Source organism: Tachypleus tridentatus, chromosome 13 (genome assembly GCF_004210375.1).
Source record: "Tachypleus tridentatus isolate NWPU-2018 chromosome 13, ASM421037v1, whole genome shotgun sequence".
Lineage (NCBI taxonomy): Eukaryota > Metazoa > Arthropoda > Merostomata > Xiphosura > Limulidae > Tachypleus > Tachypleus tridentatus.
In genome coordinates this window covers 60,201,495-60,225,109 of record NC_134837.1, presented here as the reverse complement: position 1 = coordinate 60,225,109, position 23,615 = coordinate 60,201,495, and the positions used below count along the sequence as shown (strand labels likewise).

The 23,615-nt window shown below is 35.8% G+C and overlaps 1 protein-coding gene across 8 annotated transcripts in view; it reads right to left on the bottom strand.

Annotated features, from left to right (window-relative positions):
* The window catches only part of mms4 (Methyl methanesulfonate sensitivity 4), a 38,274-nt gene that overhangs the window by 11,287 nt on the left and 3,372 nt on the right, over window positions 1-23,615 (bottom strand). For 3 of the 8 annotated variants that reach the window (XM_076481003.1, XM_076481008.1, XM_076481004.1), the window contains exons 2-6: window positions 20,193-20,792; window positions 12,948-13,050; window positions 11,196-11,276; window positions 10,087-10,209; window positions 6,548-6,715 (exon numbers count right to left, since the gene is read on the bottom strand). In XM_076481003.1, the coding sequence (XP_076337118.1) occupies window positions 6,548-6,715; window positions 10,087-10,209; window positions 11,196-11,276; window positions 12,948-13,050; window positions 20,193-20,767 (1,050 nt within the window). In that variant the 5' untranslated portion in view covers window positions 20,768-20,792. Of the gene's footprint in view, window positions 1-6,547; window positions 6,716-10,086; window positions 10,210-11,195; window positions 11,277-12,947; window positions 13,051-20,192; window positions 20,793-23,615 lie in introns of those variants that run through there. The other 5 variants (XM_076481005.1, XM_076481010.1, XM_076481007.1 and 2 more) reach the window with 5 other exon arrangements.

Here is a 23,615-nt window from a genome sequence, read left to right as displayed (position 1 = left end):
TGCCAAGAATTAATTGGTTCTCTAGGGCTAAATATTAGGGTTAATTTAATATTTAAAAATGAGCAGGTTAGCTGGTTGGACTTGTGGGATCAGCTCAGTGGGATGAGGGAACTTTTTGAAATGGATAGTTAACACTTGTAATGACTATTAACTTAGCTCTAAAAGGAGTCTTAAAATAGGACTATATAGTAGTGATGATATGTTCTAATCATATGTTTAGAACATAAACCTTGACAGTTCCATGGTATCAACGTGGTCATTTTTATTTATGTGTAGGCGAATTGGGTGGAGAACCCTTCTGTTTACGACTGCATCTTTTTTTTACTGTCTTTATTCAACAGAGGTCTATCGACCTCCATAGATCCTGCCATGGGTCGATTGGGCAGGTCTTTGCTGCTGGAAGAGGATTCCAGGGACTGAGGATGTGAACGAATGATCGTTTTGCATCTTGGGATGGGAGAAGAAGAGTTTCCCAAGGAAATGTCTGTACCCGGAACCAAAGGAAGTGGATCTTGGAATTTGATGGAATGTATGTTAGGGACAAAGATGGGTGTTGAAGTTGATTCATCAACTTTTTTAACCATGGAGGTCAGAAGACTTTTCATTTGGTTTGAGAACAATTCTTTCAGAGTCACAGTGAAATCCATCTGCACTCCCACTGTAGTAGTGAAAGTAAGTGCAGTAGTATACATCTGAGATGAAGTGGTGGACAGCAACTTTCAAGCCTCAGGGTAAGTAATGTTATGAATTGTTTTCAAATGCTGCTCCTCTTTTTCTTCCAACCAATGAGGGCAAGAAGGAAAGTAGAATGATTGACGCAATGAGGGTCTGTTCCACATGCACAGGCATCATGGTCCTTGCCACTGCAACAAGTACATGTCAAGGAACCATGAGTGATATCTTTGAGTGACTGAACCACTGACACTGGAAACATCAGAGGGGGTTTGGAATGTATGGCCTTACCCTGCAATTAAAATAACCTGCCTTGATGGTGGCAGGTGGACGTGGAGATGTAAATGTCAGAATGAGAATGTTGGTCACATCGTAATTCCATCTTTACGAGTGGAGCTACGCCTCACTGCGGAAACTTGAGTGGAGAAACCAGCAAGAATCTCTGACTCAGAGATGTTCTTCAAATCCCTCTCAACAATAACTCCTCATGATGAATTCAAATAAGCATGAGGTTTAACCTCAATAGGTATATCCTCAATTGTCCTTGAATGCAAGAGAAGTTCACTGTATTGAGGTGTGGATGTTTCCACCAATGTCACCAAATCAAAGCTTCTTTACAGACTTTGGAGAGCCAGGAAGTACCTCTAGTCCCTTCTGAATGAAAAAGGGAGATATTTGCCCTGAAGGTTTGTCTGAAGGAAAATGTAGGATATGAAAATGAGGTACAACAGGTGTTACAGATGTATGTTGAAGATTGCTGCTCAGAATTTTTAAAACATGGTCATTTAACTGTGGACTGTTTTTTCACTATTTTATTTAAGTTTTTATTTGGAGGATCCATAAAAAAAAGGGAAATTTTGGTGCCCACTGACCCCACTCACCATGGAGCCCTAAGAGGGGACACACTACAATGTCAAACATGGACACCGCAGCAAAACCAGGGTTTCATGAGCGCTATACCCAAACACCAGCATCAGATACAGTGTCCACAACACCTGTTGAAAACATCCAACACTGGTACTTTGTTGAATCTAGACCAAGTGGACCAGCAGACTGACCCAAGGGGGGCCACCCCAAGACTGCCCATCTACAGGAATTCAAGGCCAAAGTGGTGTTTTAGGGTTAGACCCCTCAACTACCAGGATCCTCTCCTTCCCTTCACAGGTCACCATTGCATGGCAAACATGTGCATGGATGTTTAGATCCCAGATGAGGTAAACTGAAAGAACAGAACCTTCCCTGTGTTTTTCCTTCACCATGTACAGGAATCCACACCGAGGGATCTTAACCAATATGTGAAAAAACCTAACAGAAATAATGCTATTTTAGATTTATGGTAACTTCTGATATAGAAATAGTTGAGAGGATAGAAATTGGGGAACATCTAGGTACAAGTGATCATTGCTGTACTAAGACTGATACTTTACTGTATATGTAAATCAGGAATAATATTTTGATTCCATACTTTAAAAAACAAATATTAAAGGGATGTAACAAGAATTATCTGTTCTGAATTGTGCAGCTAGGTTATTTGGATACACTGATCTGATGGGGAAAATTTTTAAAGAAAAATGTTTTCAATATTCAAAAGAAACATATTCGTTACTGAAAGAAAAGGATAGCTGCAAGTTAAAAACCAAGTTGGCTCACAAATGGTATGAGAAATAAAATTAAAGAAAAGCATCACAAATTTAAGAAATTTAAGTTGACCAGTATGATGGAATATTTTGATCAAGAAATTTGGTCAAACAAAAAGTTAGGACACCAAAACGAAATTTCAGTTAAGTATAATTTGGATAGGAATAACCTTGACAGTGTCATGAAAGAGAGAGATCTTGGTGTAATGACTGAGCATTCTCTTAAGCCATCTAAGCACTGTGGTGTTGCTAGTAGTAGCACAAACAGGATCTCAGGTTGTATATACAAAAATATTGGATACAAGTCTAAGGAGGTTATAATTTCATTTTTAGGTCACTGGTTCGGCCACATTTCAAGTATAGCATTCATTCTTGGACTCCTTACCTTACGAAAGACATTAAATTGTTGAAAAGAGTTCAGAAGAGGTTTACTACAATGGTATCCAAGATGGAGGGGTTGTCATATGGGGAGAGATAAAGATAGTTAAAATGGTTTTCTCTTGAAAAAAAAAATTAGAGGTGATCTAATTAAAAGAATTAATAATGTTGATGTATCAGCATTTTTCATACTTAACAGCAATAATTAACAGAACTAGGGACACAAATATAGATATAGGCAAGGTAGGAGCTGTCTTCAGCTAAAAAAAATTATTTTTCAAATAGGGTGATTGGCCTATGAAATGGGCCACCTTTGAATATTGTTGAGGCAGTAAATTTGAGTGAGATTAAAAGAAAGCTTGACAGAGATATGAATCATAAGGGTTGGTTAAAAAATTTATTTAATAGTTTCAGTTTGGCTCAGAGGATGGGACAGTCCCTGAACATTATGTTATGTTCAAAGGGTTACATAAACACTATGCCTGAAGCCTGAACTTTTGGATAATTGTGTGTAATATGTCAGATCATGGCTGCCTTTGTAAAGAAGGCCAAAGTGGAAGAAGTGAGCAATCCCCTACATAATGTAGAAACAGAAACCAGGAAAGAGTTCCCAATCCAGTGCTATCTGCAGGACAGGACAATGGGTTGAAACAAATCATAGTTAGAACCATGGGTAACACATGACTTGGAGGGAAGTCTTAGAGCTGTGATCATGTCCCATCCTGATGGAATACATTTAAAAGCCATGAAGGATTCAAGTGATGCCCACATTCCAAAAGAAAAAGAACCATTCATGCAGTTGGGCTTCCTGTTCTATAGGGTGGAGCCAGATAGGAGTTGGTTGAGCCTGACTAATAAGAAACAAATACCTAGACTGATGGGATACTGAGTTGAGGCAAGAACAGATGTCTCAGTCCATAAAGCCTGTCTTGGTATTTTCTGAAAGTAGAATTCAAACATGGTTTTTAACAATTGGTGCAATAGTACCAACAGTAAGCAGTCACTTATAGAATGCACAGTGCTAGAGAGATGACAAGAAAAAGCTTGTACAATTCAGCAGAACCCATATGGTACCAATGCTAGTCTAAAGGTAAAAAGCTTGAACTGCAATACCTGACCCTTATGAACAAAAAATGCCAAGAGTGATGGGATGCCACCATTATGGCAATGTGCAAATAGATGCTTAATACATCAAACCTGGACATCCACAATCCCAATAAAAAATTCCAAATAAGATTGAGAAATGAGTCACTTGTAAAACTTGGAGATAGTAAACACTGATATAGACAAAAAAGATAACTGGATATCAATCTACTGTCTTTGGGCTCAAAAACCATTGAGAATAATACCCCAAAAGAACTAGCAACCTTTCCCATTCTACCCCTAGACCAATCTCATTCTGTTAGCCATAAAACTAAGTTCGAAAATCATATGATCTTCGTAAAGCAAAAACTCTACAGGTGGGTGGGTAATAGTGGTGAAAGCATGAACATAAGAAACTGTAATGCACATGGACTCGTGGCCAGGGTTACCACACTTTCAGAAATTCTCTGAAACAAGCCATAAAAAATCTCAAAAGCATACAATAATCATTGATGCCACTGGCAGCATACCAACAAAGTAATGGAACCCTTGAATATGAACAGAATCTATTCTGGGTATGAAGGTACTGAGAAGCTGATGTTGGGGGTTGTGACCCTTGAATAGGGGTGGAACTATGACCCCTGTAGAAGCTGATGAACTTCTAGATCCCAAACAACAACAGGAAGGAACACAGAAGCTGACAACTGAACCAATGTGCATGCTAACAGTAGTTCCAGCTCATTGTCAAGGAAGTTGGTGATCCTAAAAACCTTCTAAAGTTGTGTTGGGAAAACAAAATATTGGACTTTATAGTTGTAAGTCCATAGACTTACTACTGTCCCAAATGGTGACTGAGAAGCCAAGAGAATAAAAGAAGGCAAAAAAAAAAAGAATCATTTTTTGAGAAAATCCAACATTGCTCTCAATTGCAGCCGGAGAGTCCACTGGATAAACACCATCAAACCAAATGTCTCCATCTTAATACAAGTATGATCACTGACAGCCAACAGAGAGTGAGCCTCCCCACTTGACTTTAATTTAGTGATAGACATAAAAGTGGGGTTAGGAGAAACCTCTTTGCTGTAAATAATAGTCTGAAAATTCCTACCTCATATCAGCTTGCCAATCAATGTTTTTTTTTATGAAAACCAACTAGGTCACAGTGCAAATGCTCAAAATATCTGCTGTGACCATAGTATGGAGAAATCTATTAGTGAATGCTCTGTTGACAAAAAAAGGATAGACAATCCCATGAGACAAACATTATCAAGAATAATTAAGTGGGTTATAAAAGATTGGGGGAAGCAAAAAAAATTAGACCAATGCTTAAATGGGCAAAGGAAGAAATCCTGGCAGTCAAGCAATAGCTGTGGTGTGAGTAGAGGTAAGTATGTTTTGGAAAGATAAGTAACTAATCTTTAGACTGTATTGGTATGTAGATGCAAATAACCTGAGACACACTCTCATAGGGTAAGGCATTGGTATGTAGGTGTGAGTAACCTGAGAGTCACTCCAAGGCATTGGTATGTTGAAGCAATTCCCCTGGGCCTAATTCACACAAGGAAAGGTACTGATATGCTGAAGCAATTCCCTTGGGACTAACTCTCACAAGAAAAGGCAAGGATATGCTGAAGTAGTTCTCTTCAGATAAACTCACACAGTATAAAGCATTGGTATATAGATGCATTTCCTTTAAGATAAATGAACATGGATAATACACTAGTAATGCTGATGGAACTGACATGAGACCAACTAACATGGGATGAGACACTAATTGTGTAATTCATTTTTTAACCCAAACAACGTTTTGTAGTCTTTGTTCGAGTTATCAGAAATGTTACTTCTGATTAACCTCATCCAACTTCCAACTTTGTTCAAGTTATTAAAAACATTACTTTTGACTAGCTTCGTCCGACTTCCAACTTTGTTTGAGTTATCAGAAACTTCACTTCTAATTAGCTTCACTGACTTCTTTGTTCAAGTTATCAGAAACGTTACTTCTGATTAGCTTCATCCAACTTTGTTAGCATTTTAAGTTTTTCATTTCTTTGTAAATGTTTTGATGCCCAGGAGTTGGGCATCACAATGTAATAGCATTTAGAAAAAATAAAATCCATAATTTATAATAGTAATCCATAAAATAACCAGTCAATGTGATCCATGACAAACCCACTCAATGTCATATATGTGACAAAATAACTTGATATCATAGCTATGACAAAACTAGTCAACATCATACCCATTAAAAAACTCAATATCAAATTCAAGACAAAACCACCCAATTTCATTATTCATGAAAAAAAAACATTCAATGTCATATCTATGACAAAACTGCTCAGTATCATATGTTTAACAAAATTGCTAGATGTGTATAAAACAAAAACCACTCAATATTATACCCACAATTTTAAATCACTAAATGCCATAACCATGATAAAATGATTCAGTGTCACATAACATGTGGAAAAGGTGTATCATACACAAGTTCATTCTCCCAAAGGAATCAATTATATGAAAAAGTGCCTCCATTGTAACTACAAATAAGCAAAAACATTTAAAAATAGTTTGTGATGACAAGAAACCCACTTGAAGTAAAAATGTTTTCTCAAGACGACTGGTATGGGTATTAGCAGTTTATTTAAAATAAAGTATAGAACAATGTTTCAACCTTCTTAATTCATCTTCAGGTTAACAAAAAAACCAACCATCTTGAGAATACATTTAAAAACAGTGCAATATTTACATAAAAACAATCTCTAGTTTATGTAGTAAGTCACCTCATTTCCTATAACAGCATGCTCTGTGAGGTCTCGGAACCAAGTGATACTAGAAGTTACAGGCTGGTCCTCTAAACTGTATCTTACATCTGCTGTTTGTAATGAGTTTAGGAAATTTCCTGCCCCTGGCATTTCCAAGAGTTTTTTGTCCACTACTGCTCGTAAAAACTAATAAATAAAAATACCAATTCCATGAAATTAAAACAAATTAGAAGTTAACATTTTCACTAATAAAAACTTCTTTTTACATTTAGCTTTCCTGATTAAGTATTACCCGCCATATGCAAATTATTTAGCATTTGCCACTAGCCATGTGTTTCCATGTGATATTGTTGGATCCAATAACCTTCCATCTGTAACAGCTCCTTCTATAACAGTTATTCAATCATCTCTTCAAGATTAAGAAAGTTTGATGCATTGAAGTAGTAGAACAAACAACTAGAGAAGTATGAAACAAAGCCTCATATAATAGCGAGAATCTTGCAGTGGAATAGTGAAAGGATCAGTGCAAAAGTTACCTAGGTGATCCACCTATGGAAAGCATCTTAAGAGTAACCATAGTGTAATACCCTATAATCCTATATGGAAATATACGGTGGCACACCTGTGGAAGACTGCCCTTTTTCTGGGCCAGGTTACACTCCTTTCCAACATTGAAGATAATTGTCATTAATTTGTGTACAGTCTGGAATCTGATTATAGATCAGAGATATGTCAATTGATGTATTGTAGCTGGAGTAAAAAGATGGAAAGCAAAGAAAACATAATGCACAGACCTACTACAGAAAATATGGCATGTTCATTGATAGACAAGAAGAGAAAGACAAACTGAACAAGAAAGAAGGCTACATGTGAGGAGAGTTTGGAACATCTAACAAGGAACAGTAGAAAACCCATACATGAAGTTGAAGTGAGGACACTGCTGGATGAAAGAGGAAGAAGTGAAATTGTAGATGTAGGAAGTATTAAAGAAGTTGAGTAAAAGGAGTGGAACAGAGAAGTTTTAGCAGAGAAAACCACAGCTAAGCCAGTCAACATGGAAATGGCAAGAGAACTCAACACTAAGCATCTTCAATGAGGAAAAGAACATGAGGGAGAAAATAATAAGAAGGTAGGCATACAGAAAAAAGTAGGACCAGTGAGAACTGGTAAAGAACTGAGGACCAGAAAAAGAGAATGTAGTTTGATATGGAGATGAGTGGCAAATGTATCTGCAAGACAAATGCCTAGACAAGAGTACAACCACTTGAATACCAGAGAATCAAGAGTCCACACCACAAGTAATATCTTGTTAAGCCTCAAGAGACACACAGAAAAAACATTCAGGCACCTAGAAAAGAAAAAGCCATTTGTCATAAAGGTAAAGAATGAAGCCAGAAACAAAAAGGTCTGCTCTCTTGATATAGGACAGTCACTGAAGTCCATGAGCAGTGGAAGGCCAAATGGGTACAGGAAGTGGAGACAGAAAGAGGTAAAAAAGTGGTACATGACAGACAGGAAATAAGTGAGGAGAAGGAAGAACATTGGAATGCAGCCTCAATAAGTGACTCCATAGAAATAATCATTGCAGTAAAAACATACACTGGTAGAGAAAAGGATCCAGATCCAGACAAAGATATCCAAGATTAAAGGAAAGCAAACCATTTGAGCAAGAAGGATGTTTGACCCAACTGATTCTAGCTATAGATTAACCACACATGAAATTGTAAGGCTGATTAAAATAAGCAAACCACTGTAGAGAAGATAAATAAATGTGTAGGAAATTCCTCCTGAGAATTGTGGATTTTTATAGAGGGAAACTGAATGGACAAAAAATAACATAAAAGAGTAGAGAATGTATGACAAAAGTGAGACAACTTAAGCCTAAAAAAGTCTGTCGTTCAACTTACTATTCAAGCAGTATATATTAAGTATGTGGGCGTGTTGGGCCAAGGATTCTTCTACAGTAGGTGTCTGTGACTTGCTGGCAATGCAAAAACAAACGAACAGCATGCTTTCCAGTTGTTTTCAAAATAATATATATTAATGTATTATATAATAATAATAATAAATAATACACATATTTGAATTAGTTAAATGTATGCACAACAAATTCTTTAGACTATAGATAACAGAGGCATATCATAAACACTATATATATAGTTTTCTTCTTGTCAAAAGCCCACTAAAGACTATTTAATTGCTTTAGAATTTCAGTTGACAAGCCAAACTACCTTTCCCTATTTCTATCGCAATAGTATTCTGAGAATAATTCACTTACAATTATAGCATGAGTTACCACAGTCATATGCAGCTAATCATCTAATCCTTGTTTCTTTCGATATTATCTGTTCATTTTTTTTAATAAAGTCCACTCCAGCTGGTTCAACTACTTTAGAACTCACCTTGATGGAATAAACTATACTTCTTAATTTTTTTTTTAAACTGCTAGTTTTATCCAAACATATTAATAATTAGGCTTTATACTCCTGTGGCAGTTAACTTTACATTTAACTTTTCTTTGGCCAAACATCTATTTCTTAGGACTTCACCTTCTCATCTGATCTGTCTACTTTTCCTGATTATCTCACACTATATATGTATTTATCACTTAATTGTCTTTTCACCTTCTAGAAATCTCTACATCCTCAACACCAATAAATTTCACATGATGTTCAATAGCCTCAATATTAATGAATTATAAGTACAATGTACGATTCTTACCAAGTTACACATCTAACTTATCATAATACTTTAAAATAACTGCTTTTAATTCTTTTGATGAAAAATATTTGCTCAGAAAAATACTAATACCTATACCAAACAGTGTTTTTACAGGATGACAAAATTAAACAAAAAACAAGATGTTACCTCAAAGACTAAAGAAAAGACTCCAGATTTTTAGGAGTCTAAGAAAGTAATACAGCTCAATGTTATGAACAGGTACATGAGGTAAAAAAATATAAGGTATAAATGCTCCAAAGTTGGATAAAATTAATAGAACATGGATAAATTTAAGATGCATGGAATGGTATACAAAGTGCAGTAGAGAAAGATATCTACCAATATATATTTCCATAACAGCTAATGTTTTTGTAGACACATACACACAAGTACCAAATTAAGAAGTGAAGATTCAGCAATTAGTATTGAGAGAACAAGCTATGTTATGATGGTGTGTCATACTCTGTTGAGAGTTATCGCATGCTGATTTGTTTACAACAGTACAATAGTATTCTGTGGAAATGTGTGATCTTACGCAGGCGTTTCAAGGTTAGCGACATGGGAAAATTGTGTACATAGTGTGAAGCATTGAATTGGGAAAGCCTATTAAGTACAGTATCATATCATAAACTGTATTACAGGAGATAATTCACTAAAGTTGAAACTACTAGAGTGAGAAATATTTTTTGTTTTCTGTGCTACAGTGTCTGCATTGAAGTGTATAACAATATAACGGAAATTACGGAGTTTGAAATCTGTAAAAGAATAAATTCTATTCAATAGAAGCTTTTGTTTCATTTTTTTAATGAACAATAACCATTGGTGTTTCTACTTACCTTAATACTTTCTCCTGGCTTAGAACTCTTTTTTATTTCTCTTTCAACTTCTTTACACAACTTTTCTTTTTCTTTTTCACACTTTCTTATCTCTCTCTCCTTCTGCCTTTGTTCCCTACGAAGCTAAACAAAGAAAACTTGTAGGATAGCATGCAAGATGCATTCCTAAAGCACTGTCTATGTGTATGAATGTTCAGTATGCATATGAAAAGTAGTTCCCACCAATTTGAACATATATATATATATTACAAATTAAGTTTACCATAAGCTACGATACAATTTATGTTTGTTTAAGATGGCATGGCTGATGTATTCAACGTGTAAAAGAGAGAATACATCACACCAAATGTAAAGCACAAAGACTACATCACAACAAATGTAATGTGCAAAGAATACATCACAACAAATATAACACACAAACAATACATCATAACAGATACTATACTAGACAAATTACGAGAAGAACACTGTTTCAAATACATCCTTACTGATACATCATAATACATGCACACATTTAATTGTAATCATCAATCATACAAAACATCCTCAAGATACAGGAGATAAGAATGTAAGTAAATTATTATTAAATCTATACCAAATTTAAGATGGTGCATTTTGAATCACAATTTTAATAAAGATAAGAGATCAATCAATTGTGTGACTGAATAAAAGAATCTTGGCATAGTGGAGGATAAGTGAATGTGGCTACTAACCTTAAATATTAAAAAGTGAAAAGACATAATTATCTATATACAAATCACTAGGTAGGCCTCACATGGAGCACTGTGAACAGTTCTGGTCTAAGAAAGAATGACATAATAGAATGTTCAGGCTGATTCTAGGGTTGGAAGGGTTGTTTTATAGATACAGATTAAAACCTCTATATATCAGTATCAACCATCTACACAGATCAGCTAGAAACTTTGTACAAAATACAAGAGTTATAGATATATAATAAAATACACACAGTCTATAAAATAGTCCCAAAAACCAGAGTAATATTATTACATTCAATAATAATGAAACATAATTAATTACAAGATATTCACGTCAGAGATATTTTTATATCATGAAATAAATTATAATTTCTGTTTAAATACACAAAATACCTGTGCCAGTCTCCTTACTTCAGAACTTCTTTTATTGTATTTTGTGGTTTTATTGTTCGTAGATGATGCCATGTTATTCTCCTATACACAAAAGACATACCCTCTTACACAAATGAGTATGCACCCTTCTGTACAAAGTAAACCACTCATTACATAAAAATATTACTAATTCCTTTCCTATTAATCACAAAGATATGAAAACCTACACACTCTCCTACAAATCTAAGTGATTAGTACAAACAAGACTGAGTCCTTCATTTTAGTGTCCACACATCGATTGTCATAATCTTCATTTTAGTGTCCACACATCCACTGTCACAATCTTCATTTTACTGTCCACACATCCACTGTGACAATCTTCATTTTACTGTCCACACATCCACTGTGACAATCTTCATTTTACTGTCCACACATCCACTGTCACAATCTTCATTTTACTGTCCACACATCCACTGTCACAATCTTCATTTTAGTGTCCACACATCCACTGTCACAATCTTCATTTTAGTGTCCACACATCCATTGTCACAATCTTCATTTTAGTGTCCACACATCCATTGTCACAATCTTCATTTTAGTGTCCACACAGCTATCATCATATTCTTCATGTTAGTGTCCACACATCCACTGTCACAATCTTCATTTTACTGTCCACACATCCACTGTGACAATCTTCATTTTACTGTCCACACATCCACTGTCACAATCTTCATTTTAGTGTCACACATCCATTGTCACAATCTTCATTTTAGTGTCACACATCCATTGTCACAATCTTCATTTTAGTGTCCACACATCCATTGTCACAATCTTCATTTTAGTGTCCACACATCCATTGTCACAATCTTCATTTTAGTGTCCACACATCCATTGTCACAATCTTCATTTTAGTGTCCACACAGCTATCATCATATTCTTCATGTTAGTGTCCACACATCCACTGTCACAATCTTCATTTTACTGTCCACACATCCACTGTCACAATCTTCATTTTACTGTCCACACATCCACTGTCACAATCTTCATTTTACTGTCCACACATCCATTGTCACAATCTTCATTTTAGTGTCCACACATCCATTGTCACAATCTTCATTTTAGTGTCCACACATCCATTGTCACAATCTTCATTTTAGTGTCCACACATCCATTGTCACAATCTTCATTTTAGTGTCCACACATCCATTGTCACAATCTTCATTTTAGTGTCCACACAGCTATCATCATATTCTTCATGTTAGTGTCCACACATCCAATACTTCAGTGTCCACACATCTATTATCATAATATTTTAGTATTTTTACATACTCATTATTTCCCCAAACAAGGAGCCATAGGCCATTTGGAGGGATCACAAATATTAATCAATCACACCAATATACAGTAGTGTATTCTTTGTCAGTTAGTCAGTAGACATTAAAATAATGTCTACTTAGGGCACTTGATGCTGCAACTAATACTGTCATAACATCAGTAAAATGCAAGCATATCATAAATCACAATAATTATTCACTCTACAGCATAATATGATATATGAACATGAAAAGCAAGAAATAAAAGTATCTGTTACTCTAAATTGGGTTTTATTCAGTCTTGAAACAGAACACTTTCTGAAACCCTTCAGAAGTATGTCTAGTAATAATCTTTATCAAAGTGTGATTTTATAATATTTAGAAAAGTGACAGCAACTTAGTTTGGCTCACAAAACCATACATACTTTATAATGAAAACTGAGTTAAAATATGTTCTAACCTGAGACTGAGATACTGACATGCAGTTTTTGGATACTGGAAAAGAATTTCCAACATCTGGAAGTTCATCTGATGAGCAGCTACTTGACAAACAATAAACAGCACTGAAATACACAAGGTTCATTGTTACTTGGATAGTTATAAAGGTTCTGTCATAATGATTCTTATATATTTATCAGATACACATACGATGGTTCATTGCATTAACTACATATTGATGTCAAAACCTTACATTTCATAAACCAAGTTTTGTGAGACAACTTCAGTAATTCCATCATAAAAAACAACAATCTTATATCACATTTAATACAATTAAATTTTAGTTCATCAGGTTAAGACCAGCTATAGAACTCTCATGAAGATGTTTTTATCAAGACTACTAAACTTAAATTCAGAAAACAACATTGTACAAATACAGATTTATTTTGAGAGCTGCATCTAGTACAACAGTATCAAAAAATTTATTCTCATTAACTACATCACAATCATCAGTTCTCCTACATAAGGGGATGAAAATTCAAAACACAGATAAATGCCAACAATTGAACTGAACATGAAATAAAAATTATTAGGCAGTATAATTGAAGTTCACAATCAAACAAGTGACATACCTCTTAACAGTAATATCTGAAATTACAGGAACTTGCAAACATGGTAACATTTCCACTTAATTGGATCAACAAATGAAAGGTAGTTACCAAACACAGTCTCATCTTAACAATAACATCTCCAGTTAACTGGACCAACAATTAAAAGGTGGTTACCAAACACTGGTTGTTGTTGTTGTTATTTGGTGTTTCCTGGTACAAAGCAACTAGGCTATCTGTGTCAAACAAGTGGCAAAAAAAATTACAGTGAAAATATTATAAAGTGTAAAGGGAAATTAAGTTAAAACAAATAGAGTGGCTCAACATCAGATGAAAACTTGTATAGAATTAAAAAGGCTAATGGTACTCAAAAAATTAAAAAAATTTGTTAGGTGGACAGTCTCACCATTGCCAATGACACTGCTCAATGTCAGGGGTAAACCCATGGTAAAAACATGTCTAAAATAAGACTGTTTCTCATGGTCGTAACAGCAGTACAGTAACGTGCGCTATTCTGACTTGAGTGTCATACAGACCACACACTGATGTATCAGTTCCAAATAAAAGAAAATGATGAGTTAAAGCAATTGGACAGTAGTTTGAAGGAATCTTGGGATCCTTCTGCCAGATCTGGTTAAAAACAACCAAAAGAGTAGCAAGAGAGGTATTGCAGCATCTCATAGTAAATATCACCAGGTCCAGCTGAAGTATTGCTAGACACCAGTGAAGAGCAAGGTTGAGTTCCACCAGCATAAAGGGGCAATTATAGTCATAGAGATGATCAGCATAAAAGGAAAAAGACAATCACTCTGCCCTAGTCTTGATGGCTAAGAAGGTGGAAGATGTAGCTAGATGCACAAAGTGTGAGATACTTACGAATGGTATCCCATGTCTGTTTTTGAGCCTTCAGTGTCATGTGGCAGGCAGGATTCCACCATGAGCAAGGATAGTGTAGAAAATGTGTCTAGGTTTTAGGAATACATTGAGCAGCTGCCTGGAAAGTACAGCCAGTCATTGCTGCCACGCAGTTGTCTATCAATGGCTTACAGATGATGGCAGGATCAGGTTCCGAGAGAGCAATTAAAGAGAGCTAGTTGGCCCAGTTCAGTTTAAATTGAAGTATGCAGGTCAGAAGACATTGACCACACCCAGTCTATCTCCAAATGATAGGAAAATTATCACTGTTACTATTAACCTTCCATCGAAAGCAAGAGAAAAGTGAAAGGGAATAAATAGAGAGATCAATAGCAGTAAAAGACTGACTAGGCACATGGAAATAAATAGAAGAACCAGTATTGAAAAGAGAAAGGTTGTGATCAGAAAGCATACACTCTATGGAGCAACCACTCCTATCAAAATCAGAACTTCCCCAGAGGGGATGATGTTCATTAAAGTCCCCCAGGATTAAAAAGGGAGACTGCAAATGTTCAATGAGAGCATCAAGGTCTGATTAATCATATGTCTCTCCAAGAGAAGGTAGAAAGAACAAACAGTAATGGTACAACCCAAGGAAACATGGATAGCTACAGCCTCCAATGGGGTATCAAGTGGCAAAGACAGGGTGGGCACATGCTGATCAACCAGCAGTGCCACCCCTCCATGAACTAAAGAATCACATGTCTCTGAGTGACCAAACTGTTGGCCTTGGCTGGAAAAACCAGTGAGGATCTCCAACTTAAAAATGTTCTTCAAGTCCTTCTCAATGATAACTCCTCTCAAGACATTCATTGTAGCATTGGGAGTAACCTCGATGGGTATATTTTCTATGTGCTTTGAACTCAGATAGAGTTTGGTGTGTTGTGGTGAACATTTTTCCAACAAATAGCCTCCTGAGTGAAGCTTCCTTTCTGAGGTGTTGAGTCTATACTGTGATGATAACTGTTACACAGTCATTCATACATGGCCGTTTTCCAATAATCCGTTGGAATTTTTTCATTATTTTTTTGTTCATGAATGAGGGTATCCATAATAAAATAAGAACATTTAATACCCACTGTCCCCACTCATCTATGAGGGGATGTGCTGCAATGCCAAATAAGAACACTGCAACAACACCAGGGTTTAGTAAGCACTATGCCCAAACACCAGTATTAGACACAATGTCCACATTACCTGTTGAGAATGTCCAACATTGGTACTTAGTTTACCTTAGCCCAAATGGACTAGCCGATTGACCCTGACAACCCCAAGGCTGCTCGGCTAAAAAAATTAAAGGCCAATGTAATGTGTTGCAGCACCCCAGACACCACAAGGATCCTCTCCTCCCCTTCATGGGTCACCACGCATAGAAAACACATGAATGGATGTTCAGATCCCAGAAAGGTAAACTGAACTTACAGAACCTTCTCTAAGAGGTCCCCTCACCCTGTACAGGAATCCACTTCGAGGGACCAAACATTGGTTCACACTAACACTAACATCTGATGTCACCTACAGAAACTAGTTATAGCCAAACAGTATTATATGAGAATAGCTCAGTCAACAAGAGTACTTGGTATATTTATAGCAAAATGTTGGTTTATCTTACATTTGTATTCATTTTATGATCTGCAAGATAGTTGAAACATCTTACTGAACATGTACTGTTACAAAAATAAGCAACTCAAACACCTGTAAAAATGCTTACTTGATCTCCAATTGTTCCAAACAAGCACTTCAACTACACGTGTTGCATATGAGCTAGCATTTTATTAACAACACAGGATTATACCAACTTTGCATACATGGTTTAACACTTACCTCTTTCATTTACAACAGATTACCTCTTTGTCAGTATTTTTGTATGTAGGGGCTGGGATTCTTTCACAGGATATTTTACAGCTGAGAAAACATAAATTGTGGAAAATTGTACTCATTAAAAGTTGTATACAGGCTGCAAGATTCTCTACAGCAGGTGTCTCTAACTTGTAACCAATATATTTGAATAATAAATAGACAAGACACACTCTACTTGAAGCAGGACTCCCCCCCTATTCAATTCTATCAAACTATCACTTCTCATTTTAATTTCATTCTCCATCTTTGTATTAATTTCTCTAAAATAAATTTAGTCTTTATTATACAGCAGGAACATGTGAAACGTGAGTTATGGAACTTATTTCCTTACAAAAAAAACTTTTTTCTCTTTCTTCCAACACAGTTGTGTTTGATTATTCATTCTGCATAATAAATTCTATGTTACAACTTCACAGGTTGTCTGTTCTATTCCCACTTTTACACTGGCTTCAGGTCTTGGTACTTTACCAGAAGATTTCCTGCTTTATTTTGATTGTTCAAGGAACTGATATTTGTCAAGTCTTGCCTCAAGTTTGGGGGCCCACACATTTTGACATACAGTCTGCTGACTTTGTGAAGACATTGTCTTGTTATGGTTTTTGAATACTTTTAATGTTATTATCTGTAGTTATTTGAATTTTACAAGTTTTTGATGCCATAGTCCAATTTAGGTTAGAAATTAGGCTTAATTGTATCCTTTCCCCTATACTACTGACACCAGAGGTCTGTTATTTTAGGATTACCTGTAATTCATCTGACTGCAATGTCAGTCATCAGTTTAACTACATACATATGTTATTGTTCACACACTTATTTCACTTTAGAAATTCCCATTTACTTCATTTTTATTATTTTGCTTGTTGTTAGGCTAAGATTTTTATTTTAGACCTCAGTGATATCCTTCATCCTGCACTGTTCAATTAGGCTTAATACAAGCCTGTTCTTTGATAGACTGTTTAGGCAGAGTATTCATGATGAAACTTTGTAGAATGGACAGCAATTGCCTGTTGTGAAGACACAAGTGTAGAGGATGACATTTCAAGTCTTCCACCGTTTGTCTTCAGACTTTTATTTTTGATTTACTTGTAGTTTTACGTGAGGATTATTGCTAAGTTAAATATCTTGTTTGTTTAGTCTTAACAAGTGTATTAATTTCTTATTATTCATTTCATTTAATTTACACTTTACATATCTTACCCTTAATTTTGTTTGTGTAGGTCCCTGTACACCCTACCTGCTTCCAAGGTTACTTGTATTCCTCCTATAATGGTTGAACCCATTTCAGAGAGCCTATATTTTTTCAACTTTCCTCCACCTTATCATGGACTGGAATCCAAGCTTCTACTGCATAATCTGTTAAGCCTAACTCAGTTTAATTTTTTACACATATTTCACAGTATATCCCCTTCTCCTGACATTGTTTCCAGATTTTTTTTGTCTCTTTTGATAGTGGGTACTTGCAAATCTTTACCTTAGTTACCATCAGGCAGATTTTCTTCTTGTTCTTACGTCCTTCAAATCTCTGTTAATCCTTTCCATTTTCTACCATCTAGATTTTCAGCTTCATTTTACCCTATATATTTTCCTACAAGTAATGTTTACCTTCAACTTATTTTCTAAGGTGTTTCACATGTTCAGTTATTTTTGTAAGATACCTCATCCTCCTTTCTTCCACACTGAGGGGTTTGCCATTTTTGTTCTTTTCCTTTCAAGATCTTCCTTGGTGAGACACTGCTGTTTACTATCCATTACTAATAGGGACTTAACGTCACATCATTTTCTCCACCAGTTTGTTTTTTTGGGAAGCTTCATTTGGCATCATGTGGGGTATCTGCTATGCCATATTCCATTTTTTGCTTCATTATAAGATAATGTCATCTTTATTCTTTTAGATGTTTTCACTTTATGTACATCTCCTGAAACAGGGTCATGTTCCAAGTTTGTCCTTGTTGCCCATTGCCTTTCCAGTCCCATAACATTTTCTCCCAAGGAGTGATCTCTCAATTCTCCAAGTTTTTGATGGCTCTAACTCCTGTGGGGTACTCATTTACATGAAGTTTTTGAATTATTTATCAATTCCTAAGTAATTCCCTCTTTTATTTTTGATCTCTAGTTTATCATCTGCTTGCCCTAGCTATTAATATGTTTAGACAGTTTCTCACTTTCGTTATTCTCCTTCCATCAGTTTTTTTCCTTTCCCAAAATGTTTGTTCATCCATGTCACTCAGTATCTGGTCTTTCTAATTGATTTCCAGGCTGACTCAAATCTTGGCTTTTCTACTGTTTCAGGTCAATTCTTTCCTTACTTCTGGATTACTTTTATTTACCTCTGTTTCATGACTTATGCAATATATTCCTTTTGAGTTATCTATTTCTTACCATCTTCCATGTTTCTTCTTGAATGGGTACAGATGGCCTTGTTGGTCCAGTAAATCCTTTCAAGGTTTTTCCATCTCCCTTGCTTTTCTTCCCTTACTCCACTGATTTGTCTGTGATTCAATTTTTCCCATTATTATAAAAAAACAACAACATTTGCCTGTTCATGGATTGAGGGGTTATGAGATTTCCTCTAGACTTATGAACTTCAGTTGAAGATTGTATGACCCTCTTTTCTACCCCCACCAGATAGTTGGGTTTTGAATTGTAGTTGATATATTGCTGTTATGATCCATTTTCCTACTCCCATTTACATGTCAGAACCAAGAGATCTGGTTTTGAATTGTAGTTGACATGCCATTTATGGTTCATTGCACCCGAGCCACTCTACACCTAGGAATAAGTCCTTTAATCTTACACACTTTTAAGCTTCCCAAGACTGATCAGTAATGTCGAGAAAACCCACTTGTAGAGAAAAATATACATGTAAAAATGGGTCGTTTGGGTTGAGAACATTTTTTTACATAGAGGAGTGAACAACGTTTCGACCTTCTTTGGTCACTGTCAGGTTCACAAATAAGGAAAGAAGTAACCTTCTTTGCTCCTCTACGTAAAAAAATTTTCTCAACCCAAACAAGCTGTTTTTACATATATATTCTTCCCAAGACTGAGTTTCATCACTTCAATAAATAATGTATGGTTCATCACTCTACTGCCATATTCCTCTCCCATTTGGATGTTGAATGTGCCTCTCTGATTTTATACCAATATATTTGACATCCTTCCACAATGAGTGAAGAGTATGTAGTTAAGAAGTGCTCCAATTTCCAACATATGATCTTTGACTCCAAAGACCTCTTCTGGAATGTCCTTCAGACACTTTGGAAAGATGCTTCTTTCTTTTTATCTACCTGTTCAATGTGGGATTCTAGCCATTTATTTGAGAAGAGGTAATGCACTGTATTATAAGTTATAAGTTTCCTATACTGAAAGTGTATTTCTTATAGGTACTTACCTCCTACCACATTTTTAACCCTTCCTCCCCACTGAAAGTTGGTGCTTCCATTTTCTGCCAAAACTTGAAGTGACAGTTTAGCAAAATTAAAAGGGGATCATATGCCACAAGCATATCTTGCACTCTTATTAGTGAAGGGTTATAGCATGATAATTTCCATTCAAGATGCATTGGAATCAGTTAACTCCAGATGAGTGGAAACTTCAAGGTTTGTGGCATGTGCAAAAAATGTTTGCATATACAGGGCAGCACTGAACACGAATAGCTATTTATGTGAGAGGGGGTAAAGTACCATATTGGAATTTGATTATTTGAATAAGATTTTTTTTTTCATGAAGATGTTTTTGCACTGGACACACAGTTTTAGTTTCCTTATGTATTAGAGTATAAAAATACTAAATTTTTAAGGTTTTACAAACCAGTGTACCTATTCCCTTCCTGACAAATGTTCAAAAGGCCACCTCCTAATGTATAACATTACATTAAGACTTACCTCTTTCCTAACTCTGAACCTGCCATTTGTCTCTTCTCATAGTTCTGAATGTTTCTCTCTCCTTTTTTATCACTTGAGATTGAGAGATCAATTAATACCTCCCTATGCCCTCTAAGTTGGCAAGCCTCTTTAGCTCCAATGTTCATTTCATTCTCTACCAGTGATGGCAAACAAGTTTTGGCTACTGAAGTAACACCTGACTTTTGTAAACCAGATAATGAGTTTACCTGGTAAGTAATCTCTTGCACTTTACTTTCAACATATCCTTTTGTAATGCTATCTTCAACTAATGGTTTTAATCTGGTGAAACTGTGAACAGATTCCTTAAAAATTTCAGGTTTGTGTATTTTAGTTTCACATCCATGTGATGGTAAAGTTGATTCTTTACCTTCAAACACAATATATTTCTCATTTTGACAGGGTTCCTCATCACTCAAACAAATGCATTCTTGTATTTGATGTTTCTGAGCCTCAGAACGTTGTTTCAGACGTTCAGCAAGACTTGGAATAGAATCTTCACTATCACTTCCAGTTGCTTCACTGTTAATATCAGTACCAAAACAGTCCTGGGACATACTTAGTTTCAACTTGATTACTTTCCTACAAAATTAATAAGAATGTTATTGCATATAAATACAGTCTTATTACAGTTTAATATTTATCACAATTTTTAAATCAAACTATAAACAACTTTAGTCATCTTAAATATAGCTATATTCTTCACTCTCTGTGTACCTGTCATCATGTAGGTAACGTTTGTTGCTGTTTGTGTACCTGTCATGATGAAGTTAACATTTGTCACTGTTTGTGTACCTGTCATTATGTAGTTAACATTCATCACTGTTTGTGAAGCTGTCATGATGTAGTTAACATTCATCACTGTTTGTGAAGCTGTCATGACGTAGTTAACATTCATCACTGTTTGTGTACCTGTCATAACATAGTCAATGCTCATCACTGTTTGTGTACCTGTCATGATGTAGTTAACATTATTCACTCTTGTGTAAATTTATCAGCATGTGTTGTTGGTTGGTATTTTACGGTGTAAATGAACTAGGCTATCTGCAGCAAACCAGTTAAAAAGTTAAAACAAAAAGTTTAATTTTTTAATTACAAACTTAAATAGAGATAAATCCAATTTTTAAATCTAGTTTGCATCGGTAAGAGAGAAAGTAATACAAACTGTAAAGGACTTTCTGTAGCGTAATTTTAATTATTATAACCCACCAGGATGACTAACAGGTAAGTTTAAGAACCACCATTATACACCTCAAGTTTGCCTTTCCAGTCATGATTTTGAGTCGTTTGACATCATGGCCATTTTCATTTTCTAATTTCTTATTGAACTAATTTCACTTTAATTTGTAAAAAGAAATCATGTTAAAACACTAATTTTTGAATGAAAAACTTAAACAGTGTTAAAAAGATTAATGTCCTTTAAAAAACTAAAAACATTTCTAAGGAGAACAGTGTCACCATCTCCAATAACACTGTCTAATGTGATGGATAAACCTTGGAACAAAATATATTTAAAATGGTGCCACTGTTGAGAGTCATTACGACAGCAAGACAGTAAAATGTGGCTTATTGTGACCTGATTGTTACACAGACAACACACTGGTGCATCAGTCCCAGATAAAAGAAAATAATGAGTTAAAAATTGTGACTAATGCATAGTCTGGTTAGAACAACTTCCTCTTTCCCATCCTTATGAAAACAAGACAGCCAAAGTCCAATAGTGAGTTTTATCTGCCAAAGCTGTTTTCATTTTGCTCACTCCAAGTCGACTGCCAACTGACACAGAGCCGAGCCTCGAATACAGGACCATGGTTATGTACAGAACAAACACAGCAGTAATTGTGCCAGAACAGACAGATTTAGCTGCGGTGTTGCCGAGCCAGTTCCCATAAATACCAACGTGGCCTGATATCCAGAAAAACTGGATAGAAGTAGATATTAAAGAGAAATGGGCCAGTTGGTTTTGAATATCAGTGAGAACAGCATGAGAACTGACGTGAAGCGATTATAGGGCCAGTAAAGAACTAAATGAGTCAGTATAAATAGTGCAATTTCAGTACTGCTAAGCTTCTATGTGATTCAGGGCAAAAGAAATGGTGTACAGTACAGCAGTGAACACAAAAACTATAGAGGGGATTCTGCACACAACAACCAAACCACAATAACCCACTGCAGAGCCCACAGAGTCACCTGATTTCAAACCATCCATATAAATAGGAATGGAAGGATGATTTGAAAGATGTTCAACAAATAAAAGACGGTATTTCCAATCAGGAATATCTGCTTTTCTCAGATGGCTTAAAGAAAGGTGACATTTGAGGATTGTAATAAGCCATGGTGGGATGGGCTGACCAGTGGATACAGTAGTGTTATCCAAGGACAGACCCAATTCATTCAACTGCACCTAGATAAGAAGGTCAAAAGGAGGAATGGCAGATCATCTGTTCTGAAAAAGCATGACCTACTGCAGAAGGAAAGCACAACCCTAGGTGGGATGTTGTGGTAAGGATAAAAGTTTTGAATCATACAGTGAAGACAGTTGCAAACAGTGGAGGTGTAGATGAGGTTCATGAGACTCTGTGTATAAGCTCTGAATTGAGGAAGTGTGGAAAGCCCTCATGAAAATCCAAAGTCCCTAATAATTAATGGAATCTAGCATCTTTAAGGCTTAAATCTTGGCAGAGACATAGACCAATGATCCATAGTCTAGTTACAATCGATTAAGAGTACAGTATATCTTTAGCATAGAACTTTGATCTGTTTTCCAAGTGTTGAAAGAGAAGACATGGAGGATGTTCAGTGCTCTTGTACATTTGACCTGTAGCTGTTTGATATATAGTATAGAGGTCAGCTTGCAGTCAAAGATAAGCACAAGAACTTTGTCTCAGGGACCACAGGAAGCACAACTTCACCAATACAGAGTTCAAGATTGGGGTGAATACCCCATTGGTAGCAAAAGTGCATGAAAATGGTTTTAGGGAGAGAGAACTTAAAACTGTTTGTTGTGGTTCACTTCAGTAAACAACTGAGAGCAGTGTGTAGCTGCCACTCAATAAACCTCATGTTTGACGACTGACATGAGATGTGGAAGTCATCAACAGTAAGAGGGAGTTGTTCAGTGATGGCATTAATCTTTGTACTGAAAAGTGTCAAACCCACACAAACTAGAAATTACCTGTCCATTAAAAAATGTTTAATAAAAATGGACAAATGGCCACATAACCTATACAAGTGAAAGTCTCACAAAATGCCATACCTCCACATAGCATCATAAGTCTTCTCAAGGTCAAAGAATATTGATACAAGATGTTGTCATTTGAGAAAGACTTCTCTGACTGATGTTTCAAGTTGAATCAGGTGGTCCATGATAGAGCCTTGTAATCGGAACACACACTGGGTGGGCAA